Source organism: Thermobia domestica, chromosome 1, assembly GCF_964235325.1.
Source record: "Thermobia domestica chromosome 1, izTheDome1.hap1.1, whole genome shotgun sequence".
NCBI classification, from domain to species: Eukaryota; Metazoa; Arthropoda; class Insecta; order Zygentoma; family Lepismatidae; genus Thermobia; species Thermobia domestica.
The window spans coordinates 87,051,471-87,074,099 of record NC_137454.1 but is presented as its reverse complement, the minus strand read 5'-3'; the positions used below and the strand labels follow the sequence as shown (position 1 = coordinate 87,074,099).

The 22,629-nt window shown below is 34.1% G+C and overlaps 1 protein-coding gene across 3 annotated transcripts in view; it reads left to right on the top strand.

Annotated features, from left to right (window-relative positions):
• Tpr2 (Tetratricopeptide repeat protein 2) overlaps nucleotides 1-22,176 on the top strand; it is a 63,895-nt gene extending 41,719 nt beyond the window's left edge. For 2 of the 3 annotated variants that reach the window (XM_081760594.1, XM_081760590.1), the window contains 6 exons: nucleotides 2,574-2,727; nucleotides 4,188-4,352; nucleotides 6,557-6,722; nucleotides 11,449-11,595; nucleotides 14,499-14,654; nucleotides 19,645-22,176. In XM_081760594.1, the coding sequence (XP_081616720.1) occupies nucleotides 2,574-2,727; nucleotides 4,188-4,352; nucleotides 6,557-6,722; nucleotides 11,449-11,595; nucleotides 14,499-14,654; nucleotides 19,645-19,757 (901 nt within the window). In that variant the 3' untranslated portion in view covers nucleotides 19,758-22,176. The remainder of the gene's footprint in view (nucleotides 1-2,573; nucleotides 2,728-4,187; nucleotides 4,353-6,556; nucleotides 6,723-11,448; nucleotides 11,596-14,498; nucleotides 14,655-19,644) is intronic. The other variant, XM_081760591.1, reaches the window with a different exon arrangement.
• Nucleotides 22,177-22,629: the final 453 nt, after the last annotated feature.

The window sequence follows — 22,629 nt, the reverse complement described above, 5'->3', positions numbered from 1 at the left end:
TGTTGTATAATTGCTTCCTGTATGGTAGAATACACTGTAATTGTGGTAATAAATAATCTAGGTATTTATTGTTCTATACTGAAGCTTAAAATTTTAATCCATAAGCCATTAAAGTTTGTAATTTACGTGCAAATAACTGCATTACCGATAGTCGAATTATTACAATTAAGCTACATAAACCAGGCAATATTTTAAGCACAAATGTCTTAAACATCATTAAAGAAATTATTTGGTTGCTTCCCTACACTATTCTAAATTCCGTTGCTTATTCAGAGAGCAGAACATAAATACGTTTATGTGTTTAATATTTTTTATGTTCCACTTATAAAATCACTAATTTGTATATTTATCAAGTAAATTATTATAAGATCAGCTCACAAAAATATTAACTTCATCAAAATTATTTAAAACACGCCTTTTAAAATTTTATTAGACCATTTTGATAAAGCGTTGTTCCTGCTACGAGAAACCGCCATTTTAAACACACAAGTCTACTAATGTACTGTACATCCTCGCACGCACTATTCACTCGCAGACTTTTGAACTTGGACCTTTTGATGCACAATAGGTGACGTCAGTTTCGGATGCGCACTTAGTATAGAATCTTTTGATTCAACAAAGCCCCGTTAGCAAAAGTGATTAATGTGTTCATGGCATATACAGATGTAGGTTTCAGAAGCAACTTCGTTTGAAAGTATAGGGTTTTAAAAGTGAAGTAAATGGTCTTTCAATTACCAATGTAGTAGACAGTAGATACGAGTAGTACTTTTACCTTTATGTTAACAGTTCTGAATAGGGTGTATAAGCGCTCAAAATCGTCCTGTAACACTGATATGTTTTTATTAAAATTAACTATACTCACTTTTATGTCCCAGGGCACATAATAGGTGAATGTTACTCAAAATCGTAGTTTAAAATAAACTACATTGTTTTGATAATATCCGTATCTTACTGTCTTACAACTCTTTTCAGATGAAAAACATAAGCAGTACCTAATGGGATCATTTCATGTCAAGGGATCAAGGATCCCTGCTTGATCATTTCCAAAGTTAATGAAATTTGGTAGGATGGTTCCACATTATCTGTGATGGTTGAATGTCTGCTTTAGTTGCATGTAGATGGCATTTCAAATCATACCACTCACCTTCTCTCCGCGTGCGAAGGTGCAAAGGTGCTAAGTGTGCCCAGCGTTTTTGAATGTTGTAGTAAACGTCTTTTGCATAGCTTGACGCTCATTCAGGTGTTACTCAGTACAGGTACAGCTCTTGATAGTTGGCACTGTGCCATATAGGACATGTCCCACATTGAACACATCATAACTACATTATGAATGCACTGATTCAATCAAAACTTGCAGGTATGATTTCTACATATAATATCGATGTATGGATCAAATTCAGTTGGCACTGTCTAGATAGATCCGAAGATATGTACTTACAAAATTGGTCAAAATCTTGTAGATCAAAATTTTGAGGTATCTTCGGGAGCAATATTTCAATTGTGTCCTGTCCAATCTTAATTTTCTTGCCACGGCTATTATAGAAAGAGTATGCTTCAAGTTTCATAAACTATATAGTTTAACTTTAGAGCCCTGTGTCTTAATGAATAAAAAACATTTCAAAAAGTAGTTCATGAAGTATAGAGTTGAGGCAAGGTCATCGAAAGATATTTGTGTTGTACTGAAGCTGAACATAACATTACAATGAATGGAAAGTATATAGTAAACTTGGGAAACGTGCAATATACTGAACAGTCAGTTCCACTTCTAGCTACATGGGGCTGCAGTCCTGTCTCAAATAGATTCAGGATAAGTGTATTGTCTTGTAACAATATCAGTTTTACTCACACTAGAACCTGCTGCAATCACCTGAGTAATGCTGTCTGGGGCTTTCTGAACTAAGCGCAGCCAGTTCTAAAATCGTAACATTTATATAAGTTTCCAATTGACTTTACGGATATTCTAGCACATTCTAGCCATCAAAATATCTATTTTTTGTCTAGTCTGAAACCACTGAAAATAAACAGTAAGAGGAAGACATTCTTCTAGAACATTCTGTCAAGTTCTGGAACATTATGAAATGTTCTTGAATATTATAGAATATTCTAGCAAATTCTATAATGTTCTAAAGGGGAGGGAGAGAGTAAAATATAGCAGAGGGTTTTAAATAAAACAACATATTAAAGACAAGTAACTATTGTATCTCTTTGTTTGTTTGTGTTTGTCTCTTTTCAATATCGAAGTTACATCAGACGACCTATAGTTCATGGACTCCGAGCAATCACATGAATCTATAAGTCGAACACGAATCTCCGACATTAAATTCGAGAAGAATAACAATTATAGCGCGCTCCCTGCTTGTCTGTCCCGTGTTTCTGGGTTTGAACCCAGTGGAAAAACATTTAGGTCATTACAGTAGTTGTTCACCACAAAACCTTAGGTCCACGTCTCATATAGCCTCGGTGCTGAAAAAAATTACTAAATTTAAGGAAATTAAACCAACGATGATCGTGATTTGCATTGTTGTTGTGATATTTGACATTTGTGTATTTTTATTTTTTTCTTTATTTTTTAGTGATGTTTTGCGCTTAGATAGCAAAAACGCTGATGCTATATATGTCAGGGGAATGTGCTTATACTATCAAGATAATGTTGAGAAAGCTTTCACACATTTCCAGCATGTGTTACGGCTTGCTCCGGATCATCAGAAAGCACAAGACATATATAAGGTAATCTTTTATTATAATTATTCTTGAATATTAACCTGTTGAAGTAATTGCATGAAAAACACCAGTATATTGTTTTTTACTCGTACCTATATTTTATACATGGTTTAAGCTACGCTAGTGCATGGTAATACATAATGTTAAACATTACACTTGAAAATTCATATGCAAAACATATAGACTACCAGCGTTTGACATTTCTTGTTTCGAGCGCTGGTTGTATAAACAGTGTTTCGAAAACTAGGAGAATGGTAATCTTAAAGAAATGAAAAGAAAGGGAATACCGTTCCTCATAATTCGAGCACCCTTATTTGCATGAAAGTATTTTTGTAGTGGAGAGATGACGAAAATCGCCAGTTACTGTTGGGTTCTGGAATCATTTTGTAATTTCAAAACCGAAATTAAATTCCGATTTCTATAACAATGTTTGGTTTCAAAAAAAGGAAAATCGGTTTCCAGTTTTTGAAACCGAAGAACTGGTTTCAGTTTTCGAAACCGAAACCAAAAGTCTATTTTCAGATATCCGATTTTCGAAAAACCCAAAAATGTCATGAAATGTGAACAGCACTAGTGTACACACTTTCATTCTCCATAAATTCCCTCACCCGAGTTTTATTTTTTTAAAAAAAAAATGCATAAGCTTAGATATACTGAAGATAAATCGTGTACAAAGTGTGGTGGCTCTTTCTATGCGAAAAATCTGCTGACAGACACACACATTATTATTAGTAGTAGTATTAGTATTAGCATTAGCATTAGTATTGCTGCTATTATTTAAGTTTTTGTGCTGGGTACATCAATATTTCCATTAAGACCATCCAAAAACTGAAAGTCATATATTCCATATCGAATTAATAAAACAAAACTTACTAAAGCACCAAATAAATATATATTAATAATATTTGTATAATATTTGTCGAAATCGTACTAATACGATATTAACAAACTGTTGGGAAAAATATCAAAACTAAAATCGAGAAATCTGATACAAACACGATAGCCAAAATTATTTCAATTATTTGCTATAACAACTAGTACGTTATCAAGAAACAAGGAAAAAGATATAAAACATTTGTCGAAATTACATGCTATATAATTCTCTGGAAATAAATAAGACTTCAATCATTCCCTCTTCTTCGTGTTAATAGAAATTGAAACATAACTGTCCGCAGGGACAGGGAGAGATGTAGCAAATTAGATACAATGACCAATTAGCATACTACTGCACCCAGTGATCAGAAAACTATCTAAAGAAACTGTGGTAGTAAACTGCTATATTCAACGATAAGACGTTAATTGTCTTAACATTTTAGACATCACTGAATGATTAATTTGCATCTTTCAAAAGCATGTTATTGTGTTTGAAAAATTCCTTATGACAATTCAAAAGCGCGTTATACTATATATATATATATATATATATATATAGTGTCAGAAATAACCTTGTATTGTTTCTATTTCAGCGAGCTAAATTCCTGAAACAGAAAAAAGAGGAAGGTAATGAATTATTTAAGGCCGGACAATTTCTGGAAGCATACAACCTATACTCGGAGGCGTTGAAAATAGATTCCCGTAACTCCATTACAAATGCTAAGTTATATTTTAATAGGGCTACAGTATCTTCAAAGGTATGTACATTTTTTTTTCTTTCTTCATTTGAAGTAAGTTCGTTTAACCTTTAACGCACCCATTGTACAATTTAGGACTTCTACATTTTTAAGTAAAGGAAACAGATGTGTATTCTATTTTGATTGTTATTTTAGTCTGCATATGTTGCATTTTTCAGCTAGGACCTGCTTTTTCTGTTCTTTCCTTTGGAAAATACTTATACTCATTGACGGGGATGGGTTAGTCCTCTCCACTGGTCTAGTGGTTAGCGCATGTAACCTTCATTTATGGTTTCGGATTCGATCCCGGTGGGAGAGCACAAATATTTAATTTCACAATCATTTAATTCACTTTTATAAATCATTTATCTCTTTTAGATCTCTACGACCACTCCATTGTCGTCGTAGAAAGTTTTGTTCCATCCTTATTACAAAGTTACAAATGTGTTTACGATCGAATATTTATAATCATGTCAGTAAAAGAAATCTTCCTAACGTTTTACCCATAAAGGCAAAAGTTCCAAATTTAGAAACTAGATATAAAATTCATTTACCTAGTCGTATTGTAATTGCTGAGGAGTGTCCTAACACAGCGACTTTTTTTTCGTTGAGTATTACTTAAGGTGTGCTTATTTACCCCCCTTCCCACTATTTTTAAAAATATTGCGGAAATGCAAGAACAGTGCTAAAATTATTGTGCGTATTTATCTACGCAAAATAATACTTAATGATGCAGTCTAGTTTTTCAATACGTTATCCTTTATCACAGAAATAAGTTCAAATAAATGATAATATCATAAGCTTAGATATGAACTGAGCAAGGATAAAGACAATGTCTGAATTATTGTCCAGATTAGTCAGTGTACTTTATATATATTAAAAGGTTGCTAAGATAAATTGTAGTATTATTCTGAATTTCCGAAATATTTTGAAAAAGTGAATACGGATCTGATGATAGTCTGTAGGCGATTGTAATTCCAAGAGTTCACCAGGGATTGAAACGATATAGTAATCATCGACTTACGTAAGAAATGTCGCAAACCCCTACGTATCTCTAATTTGACGTAAGTCGAAATTGTAAATTGCTCAATATATATATATATATAATGAAAAATATAAGGTTCCTTTATGTACAGAAAAACCCTTATTTCGTATGTCGTTAGATACTGAAATAGAGTTCGAAGACACAAGACTGCATACACATTTATACACTAACGGTTGTAATTTTCTAGATGTATTTCTAATTGTGATTGACATTAAGTCGGGGTATACTGTACTTGCTTTTGTTCTTAATTGTACAGGCTTTCAAATGTGAGTATCTGTTAATCGGTTTTGAGTGACGCTCGGAAATAATAAGGGGGATTTATTTGAATTTCCCATTTGTACTTTAAAAAAAGAATTAAGAAGGGAAAAACCATATGTATCGTGATACTACAGTTTTAGATCAGCTACGATTTGCATTTAGGAGAGTAATATTATTTGTGGGGGGTTTGAACTAGGGTTCAAGGTCAATTTCATAGTGAGAGCATACAGTTTTTGAAGTAGATATATTCGTATTCCGTATTGCACAAGAACCATATTTCGTTTGTAACAAAATAGTTTCAAACAATGATTGGCACAGTGAAGCAAGGGAAAATGTGTGTGTTTACAAAATAAATCCTTGATTTTATCCATTTTTGAAATTTCTATTTCCGCTCATGATTAACTAATCAACGTCCAATTCGTTGCAGAAGATATCATTGAGGGTGAGATCGATGGCTGGTCAGTGGCAGCATACTCATCATATCCTAATATATCAATCTCACTGTTTTTGTCCTTCCTTTCCCGTCTTCTTTACGATCTCAGTTAGCTACCCTTAATTTTTTTGGATCTAGGAGGAAAATACGACTCCCTCCTCTCCTATCCCTTGTGAATTCCATAACATCCTTCCTTAACTTCAAGATTTGATCTCGTTGCGTTGGACGATGTTGCCTCGAGGCCTCTGCACAGATGGACAAAAATCAAAATACACGTATTTCGACATGCAGGAATTGTGAAACGTGTAAATTCAATGAAATATCGAATTAGATTTTTCTACAGTACGACCGTCCACACTTGTTTCTAGCTCGAAAGTAAATTAACAAATATATTCAGTAGTTTTGTAATATTCTTAAAGAAGCAAACGAATAACACGTACGTATATTTGCACCATGCATTCACCTAATGAGGCTACTTTACTATTTCAGTTAGGACGACTGAACGAAGCAGTTGCAGATTGCACCCATGCCTTGGAACTGGATGACGGATATCTGAAAGCTCTGCTACGAAGAGCTAAATGTTACATGGATCTAAATGAATTTGAAGAGGCTGTAAGAGATTATGAAAAGGCTGTGAAGATGGATAAAAGTAGAGGTATGTGGGTAACAGTATTTACGTTTCGTCTGTTTCTCAAGACTAGCGTGCTATAGTAATTTTTTCTAGTTTATTTTATTAATTTATATTTTTAATAAACATATTGAAACCTGTAACAAAAACACTGACCAAAGCTTCAACACACACACTGTGTTTTTAAACTATAATGTGTTACAGTTTTGGATATCTAACATATCTTTCATCAGATAGTGTCTGATGAATAGACATCGGATTTTTATGCAAATACATATTTTGTTTGCTTATATGCATCTCTGTTAAACTTGATAGGGGTTTATAACAACAACAGTAAAGCTCAAATTTGAAGTTTTATAGTGCATATAAATGCTTATTTCAAGGGTTAGAGCATATTCAGCATATTCTATAGGCTTTTATTTCAGATGTATGCTTATAGCGTGGAATAAATCCAGTTTTAATGGTATTTTCAATGCATTTCAATGCATATGTCTATGCAACAGAACGCCTTTTGCATGAGAGGATAGAAGAATGCCTAGTTTATAGAGGACCAATAATGTTAGCAACCGATCAGCAGAGCAAACGCATACAATTGACAAAGAGACATCTGATAGTGATAGACATTGTAGGATCGTGCCGACACTAATTCAGAAAAAAAGAGACGGGAGGAATGCTGCTCAGTGAATGCTTAGCTCTAGCTGAAATTAAGCACGAGCTTCAGTGAGTTCCTAGTAAATTTGGGCGCTCTATGGAAAAGAAATTGACGTATGTTGTTGTCAGAAACTTTGACCAAAAAACAGTTGAAGCCATGGAAACATACCTGCAAGGGTTAAATCTCAACTTGCCAGTAAATATAAACTCCTCTGTATAAATATTGTCCAGTAACATATATTGATATTAACAGGTCATTTTGTGGCTACAAATGTCACAAACTGGCACCTAAAATGAAGGGAAGCATTTTGTAATCTATTGCAATGCTAATTACGGAAAGGAGTACATTATTATTATTATTATTATTATTATTATTATTATTATTATTATTATTATTATTATTATTATTATTATTAATATTATTAATATTATTATTATTATTATTATTATTATTATTATTATTAATATTAATATTAATATTAATAATAATATTAATAATAATAATAATAATAATAATTTGTACAGTGGAAACATGTAGAAAAGTGAGTTTCGTATTATTTGGTTTAAAGCAAAGTGCATTTTAAAATACAATTATGAAGGAAACTAGAGATCATGTTCTCATATCACTGTTATTTTAATTTGATAACTTAAGTGTTTGAAAATGTTAAGAGTATATAAACTGTTACTGCCATGAAAATAAATTCCAAAGAAAAGTCCCTCAAAGGTAAAGTACACCTTCGATGTACTTTATATTACACTAAAATATAAATTACACTAAAATTACAATATATTTCATTTACAAAATTTTGTCACAAATTTGCTGCATGTTTTAAGTACTATCTTTTATATTACACTGTTAGTGCATATTTTAACATATTTAACAGCATAGTTGCATGCATATTTCATGAATTTTAAGTGCATAAAATCCGATGTCTACTGATGAAGTATATCTTAGATATCCGAAACTGTAACACATTATAGTTAAAACACAGTGTGTGTATTGAAGCTTTGGTCAGTGTTTCTTTTGTTACAATATCAGGCTTTCCAATGCTACTATTTTTCCTATATATATTTGCGTTTCTTCCTATAAACTTTTATATTCCCTACATTTTATATTTCCCTATATTCCCTCCTATATTTTGATGGCATTGCTACTTCCACTTGTGAAAATAACATAAGGAAATACGGTGTGGGTGGTTGGAGAGCCTTTTGTCTCTACAGTAGGGTGGTTGAATGGAGATTCTTCTGTGTTTCGTCCTTTCCTGCTTATTGTCTAAAGATATGCAATCCAATGGTGTCTAAAGTGGTTAAAGCTTGCTTGTCAGTTTTTCATGGTAGTGCTAGTGTGGAACGTGGTTTCTCAAAGACCAAACACGCTTTAGGAAGTGATCGATCCCACCCTGCACACGAGAGTATAGAGGCTCTGAAAACTGTAAAGGACAGCAATAGAATGTATGGAGGAAAAGTCGAAAACTTACCTGTTACAAAGCAATTAGATGCTATGCAGATCTCTTGGAGAAAGTATACCTATTACTTAGAGTGCAGATCCAAAGACCGCAGTAGCAAAGATTTCCAGAGAAGAATGAGCGTTAAGAAATACGGAATAAGAAGCTACATCAAAGGAAGTTTCAGAGTGAATCGTCTCTGAAGAAATTAAATGAAATTGACGAAACAGTACAGAAGGAAATGGAAATAGCTTCTAGGCTGATGAAAGGTGCTTAGACGAGATTATCTTCTGCGCTATAATACCCATTTAGTTATATTTAGAGCAGAATGTATGTTCATATAACAATTGGTGTATTTTCCATGTAATTTTTAAAATTGTTATATAAGTTTTTGTCCCCCCCCCCCATATATATATATATATATATATATATATATATATATATATATATATATATATATATATATATATATATATATATCATTAGCATTGGGAAGCGTGCAGTATTCAATCCAAAGCTATGGATATTGTTGTAGTGAAACTTGTCTGTGTTGGCCGTCAGTGGTTCTATTGAAAGATGGCGAACATAAAACAAATAATGTATTTTGAAGGGGAAAAAAAAATATATAAAGTAAAATGTAAGCGCGTCTGAAGCAGTTCTAATTATTATGTACGTTTAGTTTGTATGTTGTAAATAATATATAGTAAAAAGTACTTATACCTGCTATGTGGGACCAAATTGAAGTTCTAAAGAAAAGCAAACAGTTCTGGGACAGGAAAATACATGAAACTCTTCATTCGTACACACAAGCCCTCCATCAACAGAGACGAAGGTTATCATCTACCTGACGTCTAGCTCCAGCTTCTCAGTACGAAAAGAACCATCAGCCAATCAGAGAATAATTTCCACTGGCAAAATCAGAGAACGCCATTGGCCAATAACAACAACCAATAGAAACACAACAATTCCTTAAGACTATAATATAAATTGTACGACCTGCACACTCCAACACACAGCTCTGAAGATGTTACCGCTGTATGATAACGAAAGCTCAGCACAGCAACATTCACTCTAGCACCAATCCCGAGAACATTGGATTAATGTTACAGTATGAGTTTTTCATTTATACACCATGCTTTAAATGTAATTACGGAACTCTGATTAACTATAAAACACTACAACATATTCTTTATTCTTTTCTCCTTTCGACTTTTAATGGTATATCCAGATAAAATGATCAGTTCCAGAAAATTTTCAAAACATCCATCATTCCTCGTAGTAGTGGAACACCAAAGTGACCTTGATTGTATTTTCAAACAGCTGCTAATGTGTGTTAACCAGCAAGCAGCGGCACAGAAATAAGAAGAAAGAAAAAAACTTATCCTATTACGTACTTTTCTTCCTTTTTAACACTTTGCAACATATATCCCATCGTCATTTGTTGTCAATTTCTTGCAAGAATGAAAAAAATTAGAACATGTAACGAAAACCAAGTACACCCATAGCTCAACAAATTCATTTGGGTACCAAATATTTTGTAATGTAGAATATGAATGGGAAGAATTAGTGGCACCAATCTTTTCGAATATTCGCCGGCAACAGGCATAAAATTATTTATTTATTTATTTATTAGTGGACAATTTTTCCCTCCTTTCTGTCCCTTGAGTTTATCGACCTCGCGAAATATACAACAGTAAAAGAATTCTCATAGGGTTTCTAAGGAATGAAGCTCGTGTAAAGTCCAACATACAAAACTAAACTTATTCTGGCGCTAGCTCATGTGGTTCAGATCCCACGTTAATCTATAGGTTCTCGTCTCCTATAGCCTCGCTACTGAACGGGACACTAAGCCCCAATCCAGCGCAACAAAAGTTAATTTATCGTTAATAGTACAGGCATAACGTTATTTCAGTGCGGTGAAGTTCCAAATTAGAGAAGTGGCCAACTTAGATGGCCAATTTAACAGGTTTTACTGCAGTATCTGTGAATATTTCGAGCTGATAGGAACAAAATGCTCCATATATGTACTTGATTTTAATACATTAAATTAAATAGCAATCTCGTATATTCATTGTAATACAGAATTAGGTATTGTATACGTACGCTAATATATATTAAAACCTATAGAGCCATGGAACTATATTTGGACGATGATATTTTCCTTCTGTAAATAAACATTTCTATACATTAGAAATCACAAAATACACCACTGTTGGGGATATCATGACACTGAAATTGAATGAAGAGTACAAAATGTGTACTTAGGATAAACACATAGTAATACAGAAAACTTTCACACCGACCATTTTAACGAATTTTCCGTATTTTCATCAGTCAAAGCAGAAAAAAAAAAATACTCAAACATTCTTTGCATTGGAACAATTTAGAAATAACAAGAGAATAAAATACATGAAATATAGCAAAGTAACTTATAATTAAGATTGTATATTTGAAATGGACGTCGAAAAACAATTTGGATGCATGCTGTGTCCTAACGAGTAATCCGTAGTTATGTGTTCTCTTACAATCCACAAATACATATTACAGTCATATCTTGATGATGCAACTGCTAAATTATATATATATTTTTTTAAATAAATATATTTTGAAATATTTTTCTGCATTAATGTTCTCTGTGTATTTATCGTTGATTGTAGAGAACAAAAGACTTCTTCAAGAGGCTAAGTTGGCGCTGAAGAAATCCAAGCGAAAAGATTACTACAAGATTTTAGGAGTAGACAAGAATGCGACGGAAGATGAAATTAAGAAGGCGTACAGGAAAAGAGCATTAGTTCATCATCCAGGTAGGTTTGTTCTAGGTTTTTTTTTTTTAAATATTTTGTTAGTAGTAGTAGTTAAACATGCATAACGTAACAATTATGTAGCAGATAAAATACTTAGTTGTTGAACCATATTGTCCGTAATTTTATATATATATATATATATATATATATATATATATATATATATATATATATATATATATATATATATATATATATATACACCAACTTGTGTAGTTCTTTATGAACACTTATTTCAATATATTTAGCATCAACTACATTCAGCTATCAGCAAGAAAGATAGGCTTCCAAGCAAGAAAGATAAGAAAAAAAAAAATAAAAATAAATAAATAAATAAAAAAAAAAAACCTTGAAGTGTTCACTGCCTGTGACATTTCAGCATCTTTCCACGACCGGTTGTGTTGTATGTGACGGCCAACACTCTTTTGACACTTGCCCGATAGCACACTTTTCACTGGAATACAAGGAGTATTTCCAGTCCTGTTGTGACGCTTTCTAGAAACTGGAAACTGTGCGCACCTTACGAGAAGATACTCGTTGTTGCAGAAGTCCAAAGGCACAATTGTTCATTGGGCTAGCTGACGTCGGGATTCTTTACTTCGATGTCGGTGAAGGTCTTGTCCTGATGCAGTTCCACCTGGGTGATATTCATTTCATACGGAGTGGTAATTTCGTGCGATGAATATCCGTAAAAACATTTTCTTGATAATATGCAACATTCATTTTCACATTGTTGGCAACGCGACATAAGTTTAATTTTTCCCTTTTAACAGAATTCAAGCAGTATGAAACTGCGTGGATAACTTTCGATGTACTAACGAAATTGGTTCATCATTTTACATCAATACTTGTGTATGTAATTGCTCGAACTGTTCCACAATCTGTCAGATATATCCACTCCTCATCTGCAGTGACCACAAACGTCCATCGATCTCCTGTCAGGTAGTGCTCAGTTTTTTTTAAGTAGTTTTCTGTTGCACGACATAGCTAGCTTTCAGCGCATGAGCATTCACTTTATAAACCACCTTAAGACGTAACTTTTTGCGAATAACATGGTGAATGGTTGGTTGGGACATAAGGAACTGGATGGCCATTGTCAGTTGATTTTCCGACTCCTCCAATGTCTTTCACTCTATCCAACACCAGTAGTGTCAGCTTCACTGAGTCCGTTTCAAATGCGACATAGTTGGAAGACACTATGCAGTCCAGGAACCACCGTGCTGCATATCGTCGGCTGTGGGATTCAGTGGAGCGTCCAACGGCAAATCAGTGTCCGAGGTACTGTTTATGCTGGAACAACTGAAGTGTGCATGGGACAATACTACAATTAAGATTTCCTAGAATCGATTCACTGTCGATACCATTAGACTTCATACAACATAATTACTTGGTTAGCACGTGCTACTGTCTCATGGTACAACCTTTTCGTTGCTGCGCTGCGCACACACTGTACGGTGCCCTGTGCATTTCGTCTATATGAAAGTCGATCATCAAATGGCATAGTGCAATGTTTTCATTATCACTTTTCCAGGATGTCAACGCATCTCTCGCAACTTTTAATAATGGTTAAATGCTTGTAATCTTGCCAGCGATGTCCGTAACGTCTTCATCTCTTGAAAATTTGTAGTCATGAATGTTTCTTGAATTCCGTAAACACTTGAGGTTAAGTTACGTGAATACGTTTGGGATTTTGAAACTATGCTGTCCAAATGGTAGCTTGAACTATGTATGGCTAGGGCGTTGTGTGCTGAAGAAGAAAACATCTTGTCGCAATTTTACGTTTCTTTTATTTGATAGACTCAATCAGTTTCGTACAGTTTGGCGTAATACTGGCTTGACACTGTAGAGCTGTGTTGTAGATAATCAATAAACAGTATACTCTCGATACTTAGCCCTCCTTTCACGAAACTTTGTGTAGGTAAGGATGGGTGCTTCCATACTATGGCCTGTTTCATCTTATGCTCACTAAAGATCTAGGTATCGTTCACCGTAACAGTTCTGTATGGATATCTTGTATAATTCTATTGAAGAAGATAGATCTCCTGCAGAAAAACAACAGCAGCTCAATCCTTAATGCTGTTTTTCTGCTCTGGTAACATTTGCGGCACCTAACTGGAGCCCGCCTTTCTGAGACAAATATGCAATTAAAATAGAACCAATTTGGCATATCAGATGCCAATAATAGTGAACATTGATCATTGAATTTGTTTTCACATGTTAGATGGTTTCCATAGTAATATATTTTGACGAGATCCAGAGTAGTGATCACATGTTTTGCTCCTATAGACACTTATAGTGGCATTTTTCAATGGTGAAGTAGGAAAGGAGCATTTTCTGCTAATATGTGCACTGTATCGTCTTTAAGTCCTTTCATTAGGAATTAATTTATCATTGTTCATTGATGTCAACTTCCCGTGCAAATGTACCTATAAAAATAGAAACCTGGAATAGGCAAAAGAGAAATTCATGATTTTATTGCAAGCCAAACTAACAATTTCCCATATAAAGAGCTACGAGAAGATGACTTTTAAAAGAGAAATGATGACATTTAACGAGAGAAAAAAAAGTGTCTACTGTACATCAGTTTTGAAGTTTGGGAGTGGGTCCAGACAATTACTTTCCGACGCCTCTCATAGATTGAAAAGTTCCTTTCCAAATTAAGACAAGGTCAATATTGAGGTAACACAAAAAGGTAAGAATATCAAGAATGCATAGAACGGATGTGTCCGCACTTGCATGGAAATAATATTCAGAGTTACAATACAAATCCAAGAGAGCATAGCTATTAGTAATCCTCAGCTTTCTTTGATGGTAATCATGTGAAATGTACATTTATTTTAGGAAGTGAACTTAAAATAATTGTCGTTATAGTTCTTCATATTTAATTTTAACTGTAATTTTAGATCGTCATGCGAACGCCTCGGAATCGGAGAAAAAAGAGCAAGAGAGGAAGTTCAAAGAGGTTGGCGAAGCCTATGGTATACTATCAGACCCAAAGAAAAAGTCACGATATGACAGTGGCCAGGATCTTGAGGACGGCGAAGGATTCCCAGGTAAAAGTTAGTGTTTTACATATGTGTCATTCTTCGTAAAAGTGAGGAAATTGAATAGAAGCTTCTTTTGATGTAGAGCAGTGCTTGGAATTGTAAGAGGTTACATATTTGCTTTCCATGTATTTCATGGATGAAAGCTAATTAAAAGTATGTCTATTATGAGCTTAAAATATAATTTTTGGGTAGTCATCTTCAAACTGCAGGCGCCCTATACAGAAAAAAAATGAGCAACCGCATTTTGAAGGCTTTCTATTCATATCCGTAGATAGCATATTGTGATACATAAGCTTATAAGAAGGCTCGAAAGGACGATGAAGACACATGTATGTGCTGCAATAATATTCGCAAGCTCCATAAAAGTGTTTTTTCTTAATTCAAATACTGTAAATTTTATTTTAAACAAATTTGAAATGCTATTGATCCGAACCCCACGTTTCATAATTTTTCTGCAATATCAGTTACGCTTATATATTTATAAAGTGTAGACTCTCTCAAATAGATAACATATAGTTGAATCAGCTGATATTCAGAAAAATTAATGATAGTTCAAACATCTCTTTTCAACAGTAAAGTAAATGTCACGAATAAAGAAAAAAACAGAGTAACAAATTGAACTCATTGATAATATTTCAAATATATCTCGTTTCACTAGTTGAGTGTCATAAAATAAAGTGGGGAATTAAATTTTGAATGTAGTGACCACCCTCACCTCTTCATTTTTTTTCCCTATTAGATTCAATTTCCTGTGAATGCAGTCTCTCTTAGATTAACTAGAAGAAGCATAAATTATAAAATCAGAACTTGTTAATTCTGTATACCAGGAAATACATATGTGTTTGTTTCTTAGAGTAGCAATGATGTCAGAAAGTTTTTCCGAATTCAACTGAGTGTAACATGTCATGCAACGAAGTTTGGTGCCTAGTTTATTCGGTGTTCTGCTCTGACGTACATGCATATTGCGTTTTTCTTTTTTTTCTAATATAGCAAACACTCAAAATAGTATGGAGTAGCATTAATTTCAGTTAATTATACAACTGAAGAGTAAGTTCCAATGCTTTTCCATTCCTCATATTAAAACCCAATTGGTAAACCGCATATTATTAGACTTCCAAACTGTACTATGCGTAAGTGATAAAAGTTCGTTGAACGGCTATGTCAGTCTGTTTGTCTACAGATATCAGCAAAACTGGTCAGTGATATCGAGAAGTGGGTTTTTTGCTATCAGTTCACCGTCCCAAGAATAGGTTCCATCTCCTTCGTTAATGTTATTCAAATCGGAAGTGATTGAAATTAACCATTACCTGTTTCAGGGTTTTTTCACCATAGAACAAAAACGGTAAAATATACAACAAGTGGATTTTGTAATCGATTCAGCATCTCAGTGGAACGTATCACCATCCACAACACTGCCGAAACTGGAAATGATTGAAATTTACCATTACTGGTTTCAATACTGATTTCCGTAGAGCAAAGATATGAAGAAGCGTTTGAAGAGAACGTATCATCATCGCCTGTAATGCACTACCAAAACCGGAAGTGATTTGTATTTACGAGTGCTTCCGGTTTTAATCCTGATTTGTAAAGAGCAAACATCGATAAACTGTTCCTCACAATCAATTCAGCGTCCTAAGTATAGTCTCAGTGTCTTCCATTGACCCTCTATTCAGACCGAAAGTGGTACAGGTCAGTCATTTCAGGTTTCAACTTTCATCTTTGTAGAACAGAAACGGTAAGAGACAGTGACAAGAGTATTTTCGCAATTCATTCAGCGTCTTAAGAGAACACGTCATTCACCACCCATAACACACTACGGAAAGCGGAAATCATGGAAATTTACTAGTACTTCTTGTCTTCAATTCGCAATCGATTGCCAAGCAGATTTCATATAGTTCGAACTTACTAATACGTTCAGTCTGAATACTTACTTCCGTAAAGCAAGAACGGTAAGGGAAATGAAGAAACAGTTTTGACAGATTCAGAAACCCAGAAATGAGTTTTCTCTTGACTTCTATCTATAAACCGGAAGTGATGAAAATCTACGATTTTTTATTTGATTTTCAGTTTAGCATTACTTTCAGCAGCGAGGCTATATTTGACGTGGACCTACAGGTTAACGTAAATCCGAAGCACATGAACTGCTCCGGGAATCAAATCTGGGTCTCCCACGCCAAAGGCGTGCACGCTAACCGCTTAGCCCACGCCAACCGAGTGAGCTCTACAATTTTTCAGTTACAACACTGATCACACAATGGATAAAATGTAAATACAGTAAAACCTGTCTTCAACGGACCCTTTATTAAACGGAAATATTTCACGGTCCCATGAATTTTGGAGAACAAAACGTGTAAAACTCCCTTCATTAAGCGGAAACTGTGTTACGCGGACAACGGAAATAAAAATAAACATTTAACGGAAAATTGTGAGTTCCGGACTACAGCGTTTAGAAGATGTTTAGACATTCTGTGAGACATAAACATTACACTGTCTGCGATAAAATGTTCGTTCTTTTGTTAAATATTTCTGGACAGTGTTGACCTTCCCCAACCACTACTCATATTCACCCCCCACAAATTGTCCTTAATCCTCGCAACTTGATCAAGAATCATACGGAATAACGGAGAGAAGAAAACGAGATAGAGGAAGAAGAGGAATACGATACCGAGTTCCAAGAAGAGTGTAGAATAAATACATATCAAGATTCTCTCAGAAGTTTAAAGAAACTGCAAAAATTTGCCTTACGAAAAAATGATTCTGATTCACTTTGTATAATTTCTCAGGCTAAAGTGTATGCGGAAAATCAAGCAGCCAAGCAGCAATGTACACAGAAAACCCTGCTTGGCTATTAGAAAAATAAAGAAAACGTCTGAATAGCATATTTTGTATTCATTTTAACTTTTTTGTGTACTTATTCGTAGAAGAAAGAAGTACTGTAATCGAACAATGTACGTACAGTAATATACTTTCTCAGTATGCCCCTTTATAAGCATGTATTTTTTAAAAAAAGATCTACCTCCACTAAACGGAAACCTGACTTTAACGGAAATTTTTGCAAGTCCCGCTCGATTCCGCTAAAGACAGGTTTCACTGTAGTTAACAACAGGCAGATTTTTGGTATGATTTCAATACCAAGAATATGTTTTATCTCTAATTTTTATTCTTTTTATTGCAACCAGAAGTGATAGACATCAATTATCATTTCCAGTTTTAAAGTTAATCTCCATAGAGCAAAAACAGTAAGATACGATTTCAGTGTCCGAGGAGTGGAATCTATCTTTGATCTTATTCCTCTATTGCAACCAGCAGTTATAGATATTATATACAGTGAAAGAGTATATTGGTCTGTAAAACTGGACTATATTAACGTAAAATACACACTTTCAATAACATGTTAGCATATCGATAATGCTTATTTTTGTATGTCACTTCTAATCGTAAGTAACTAACGGGTTACTTTAAACAGTTTCTATCTTTCTTCATTAAAGTTATTTTTCATTCATGGATGGAATAGTATCAAACACCCACATTTGTGGTTTAAATATTGGGTTGTAACTGTGGGATTCTGGATCTTCTATGTCTCAGATTCAGATGGTCTTTCGGGAGACTCAGATGATCAAACTTAGGAAATGACTACACTGAGAAAGATCAGTTCTGTTCTTCTTATACTGTACCCTTGGTAAAATATTTCTTGTATTAGTGTAGATTTATTATAGTCATTCTAGGCCCGTTCCAAATATAAGGTAGCAGAGTAGTCGTAGTGAGGGAATTTGCATAGAAGTCTTAGCAGAAATTTAATGATAAAAAATTATTTGCCATCGAGATTTCATCCTTTCCATTCACATCTTTATATACAGTACGTTCCACGAATAAGACTAAGGCCCGTCTCCTGAAGAAACCAAGGTAGATAGAAAGATGAAACATTTTGTAACCTTCAAGGAACATAGAAGACAACATTATACAGATAAGGAGAATCCCTAAGAAAAGGGCCTAAGGGAGTTACGGGGGGTAACTACAAAATTTTAAATAGCAACCCCTACCTTGTGGTACCTCGTTTGAAAGGTAATGACATGTAGAGACCAGTTTTGAGAACTACATGTCGCTAGCTTGTGTCTATCCAACATGGTGGCCATCCGTAAGTACGGTCGAAGTACGTTCAACGCATAACACTAAGGCCCATCTCCTAAAGAAACCATGGCAGGTAGAAGCATGAAACCTTGAAGGGACACAAAAGACAACATTATGCTGATAAGAAAAAAATCCCCCATGAGGGGGCCTTAAGGGGGCTACGAGTGCTTCGACCGTACTTACGGATGGCCGCCATGGTGGATAAAAACACGATAGCGACAAGCAGTTTTCATAACTGGCATTAGCTTTTAAACGAGGTACCACGCGATGGGGGTTGCTATTTAAAATTGTATAGTTACTCCCCGTAACTCCCTTAGGCCTTTCTCTTGGGGGTTCTCCTTTTCAATATAATGTTGTCTTTTATGTTTCATGAAGGTTACAAAAGGTTTCATGTTTCTGTTTGCCTTGGTCTCTTCAGGAAATGGGCCTTAGTGCTATGCGTGGAACGTACTTCGACCCTACTTTACGGATGGCCGCCATGTTGGATAGGGACATGCTAGCGACATGTAGTTTCCAAAATTGGTCTCTACACGTGATTACCTTTCAAACGAGATACTACACGGTGGGGTTGCTGTTTAAAATTTTGTACTTACCCCGTAACTCCCTTGAGCGCACCTCATGGGGGGATTCTCCATATCAGCATCATGTTGTCTTTTATATCCCTTGAAGATTACCAAAGGTTTCATGTTTCTATCTGCCTTGGTCTCTTCAGGAGACGGGCCTTAGTGTTATTCGTGGAACGCACTGTATATAGATAATTTTTAAATACTAATACATACTGCTTTATTCTTGCTTTCCTAGTAGTGTAATTTGATCATTATGTGTGCATACCAGAACATGTTGTAACAGTATTCCTATTTTTTTCTTATTTCAGGTGATATTGACCCGAACAATGTCTTCCAGGCGTTCTTTGGGGATCCCGGTACTGGAACCTTCAATTTCAGCACTGCTGGATTTCCTGGTGGATTTACATTTCAGTTTGGTTAGACTTTGGGTGTGAGTCGTCGCTCATGCATTCCAGGACATACTTTGTAATTTGTGGTAATGTTTGTCTCGAGTAAATCAGATTGTTTTGAGAAAGACTTAAGTTACATTTGCGTTTTTGAAGAAGTGAAATAAATGGCTTCGTATCTTCTAAAAAAAAAAAAGAACGATATTAGAATACTTCTGAATTTCCATCGTTTCACATGAATTCGCGCTTCAGTTTTGACATTACATAGTAAAATTTTTAAAATCTTATTTTTTGCGTGTTGTAAGTAACAGTGCTTGGAACATTGAAGCATTTATTGCTTCATTTATTTAAGCAGGAGATGGTGCAGTGTGATTTACTACACTCGATTATTGGAAAAAGGAAAACACATTTGGAAGATAGATATATACCTATATATACGAAAAAAAGTTTGACGAAATGCTATTGTTTCCGATTAGCAGACTAAAACTTCACGAGCAGATATAGCCTATGATTCCATCGTGAATTACTATTTTCTATTGAATAGGAAATAACCTATAATTCAGCTGATATATTGCCCTACGTGTAATTTTTTTTTCTCAGGTCCGATGGTAGTCTTTCCTCTAACTTTGATAGATTTCCTTTCTTTTTTTCATTCGTATATATGTGGGCGAGTATGTACTGAGTATGAGAATGAGAGAGTGAAGCATATTGGGGATCCAATCCTTCTCCAGAATAATGAAAGAAATGTTCACTCAGACAATTTAATATTTCATTTCTTATACATACTTGACGAATAATAGATTCTTTAAATCTTCTGAATTAAAGAAACTTTTTTTTTTTTTTTTTTTTTTTTTTTGCATACTCTTAATCATAATTTTGCCCAAAATCAATGAAATGCAGGTATGATGGCCAGTGAGAAATTTTTTGTTAACATATGAACTATACAAAAGAATAAGAATTACTTTATTAAAAAGAAAACATACACACGGAAGTTCTGACGTGCACTCAACCAATTGTTTGAAAATTGTATAAATGCACAGTGAGTGTTAAACGTTTGGTGTAAAAGCAAAGTGAAATCTCATAATATTATTTATTGTTGAATGAAGAAATTTGTAATACTTTATTAGTGGGTTTTGAAAACAATTGCGTGTGGATAAAAGGTAACTTTTGTAAAGAAAAATTATACATGTTTGTTTAAGTGCTTTACAGATAAGCTTAGAACATTATCCCAATTTAGAATTGAAATTATTATTACCTTGTATTTCAAAAACCACACTATAGTGGTGGTGTTCCTATATTTGTATAAACGCAATTTTAACAACAAATATAATTTCTGACGTGTTCACAGAGGTGCCATGTATTAATAGAAAGTTTCGTAGTGTATGAATGAAGAAAAATTATAATTACTTGCTCCCGTTAGAATAAACGAAGACTGGTATTTATTTAATGACTGTAAATGAGTGAGAAAAACTTACTAATGATTTTATAGCAAGAATACAGAACGAGTGGTTATATATAATGTTCAATGCATATTAAAATCTTATGGCTACATAACGAATTTGTTTTTATTTAGCATTCCGTCTTCTACAAGAAAACAAAAGTAAAGATTGTTGTTTGTGTAAATCTTAAACAATAGTGTTTATAAAATATCAGGGCCAGTCTCTTAAGCGCAGAAAAGTTGCCTGGAAAGTATATGCTTCACTAATTAAGCATTCCACAAAAAATAATTTTATTGAAGACATGACATATTGCGTTTATATTCTATCATAGATAAATTATATTCAATTAAAGCACGTTCTCTTTCATAAACTGATCTCTTAATTTTTGGGTATAGCGTGCATGACAACGAAAACTACGCTCATACGCTAACCCCACGGGTCCTGTATTAAATGTAGTGATTTTTAGGAAGTAAAACAGGTAGTTAATTCTCTGATGCAAATGTTTGTGAATATATTTAGTACATGAAAATAAATAAGTGAGAAAGTAAATGTTTGAAATTATTATATAATCTAGTTGTAATAGTCGTAGCTACAGTCAAGATATGTGACACCTCTGTGTTCTATTCTTTTTTAAGAAAAATTTATTGGAGTCAGATTTCAAGAGTGGATTTTAAAACCGAACTGATATTCAATTTCATTTAACATATATTGTTGATAATTTTCAATTGCTATTGATAGTTGTAGCATTGAGTTACGAAGAGTCTTTTATTCGGCAATAAAACAAAATCTTGAAGCTGTATTGTAGAACGCATAATATTGTTAGTATTAGGAAGGGTATAAAATGTTGGCATAGTTCATGACGTAGAAAGTATTTGGGATTGTAGACAGTATAGCGTTTCTTGTTTTTTGCAAGATGGAAGATGAATGCCAATAAGTTGAATGATGTATGGAATTAATTATTTATTCACTTTACTGTATTTATTTGATAGAATAAATATTAATTCGTGTTTTTGTACGTCGTAGATTTGTATATCAGAAAAAAAAAACTTACTAGCTTCTCCAGTGAAAAATCAGTTTTATAATTAATATATTTGTTAAATATCACACAATTTGAGATTAAAGATGGTGAGATTACAGTTGAATCACAGTGCATTACACAGAGAAAATCTAATGTAGTGATCCGTCACAAGATTCATATGACATACCCTAAAATTGGACTCACAATTTTCGCTCCGAAAATATAAGCGTTTTTGTCGCTAAGCAATCGCGCTATCTGGTGTGTTTATTTTGTAGTATCACTGAAGTACTGTGCGTTTCTAATTGATGGAGTCCTGTAATTGACATTTGAAGTAAGTTCAAGGCGCACTCCATATGCACGGCGCAGAGGAGCACCCCACGTGAGGCAATCATGGGGAATGTGATTTGTACATCGCAAAGTCTAATTTATAATTAATAAAATGTGGCATTT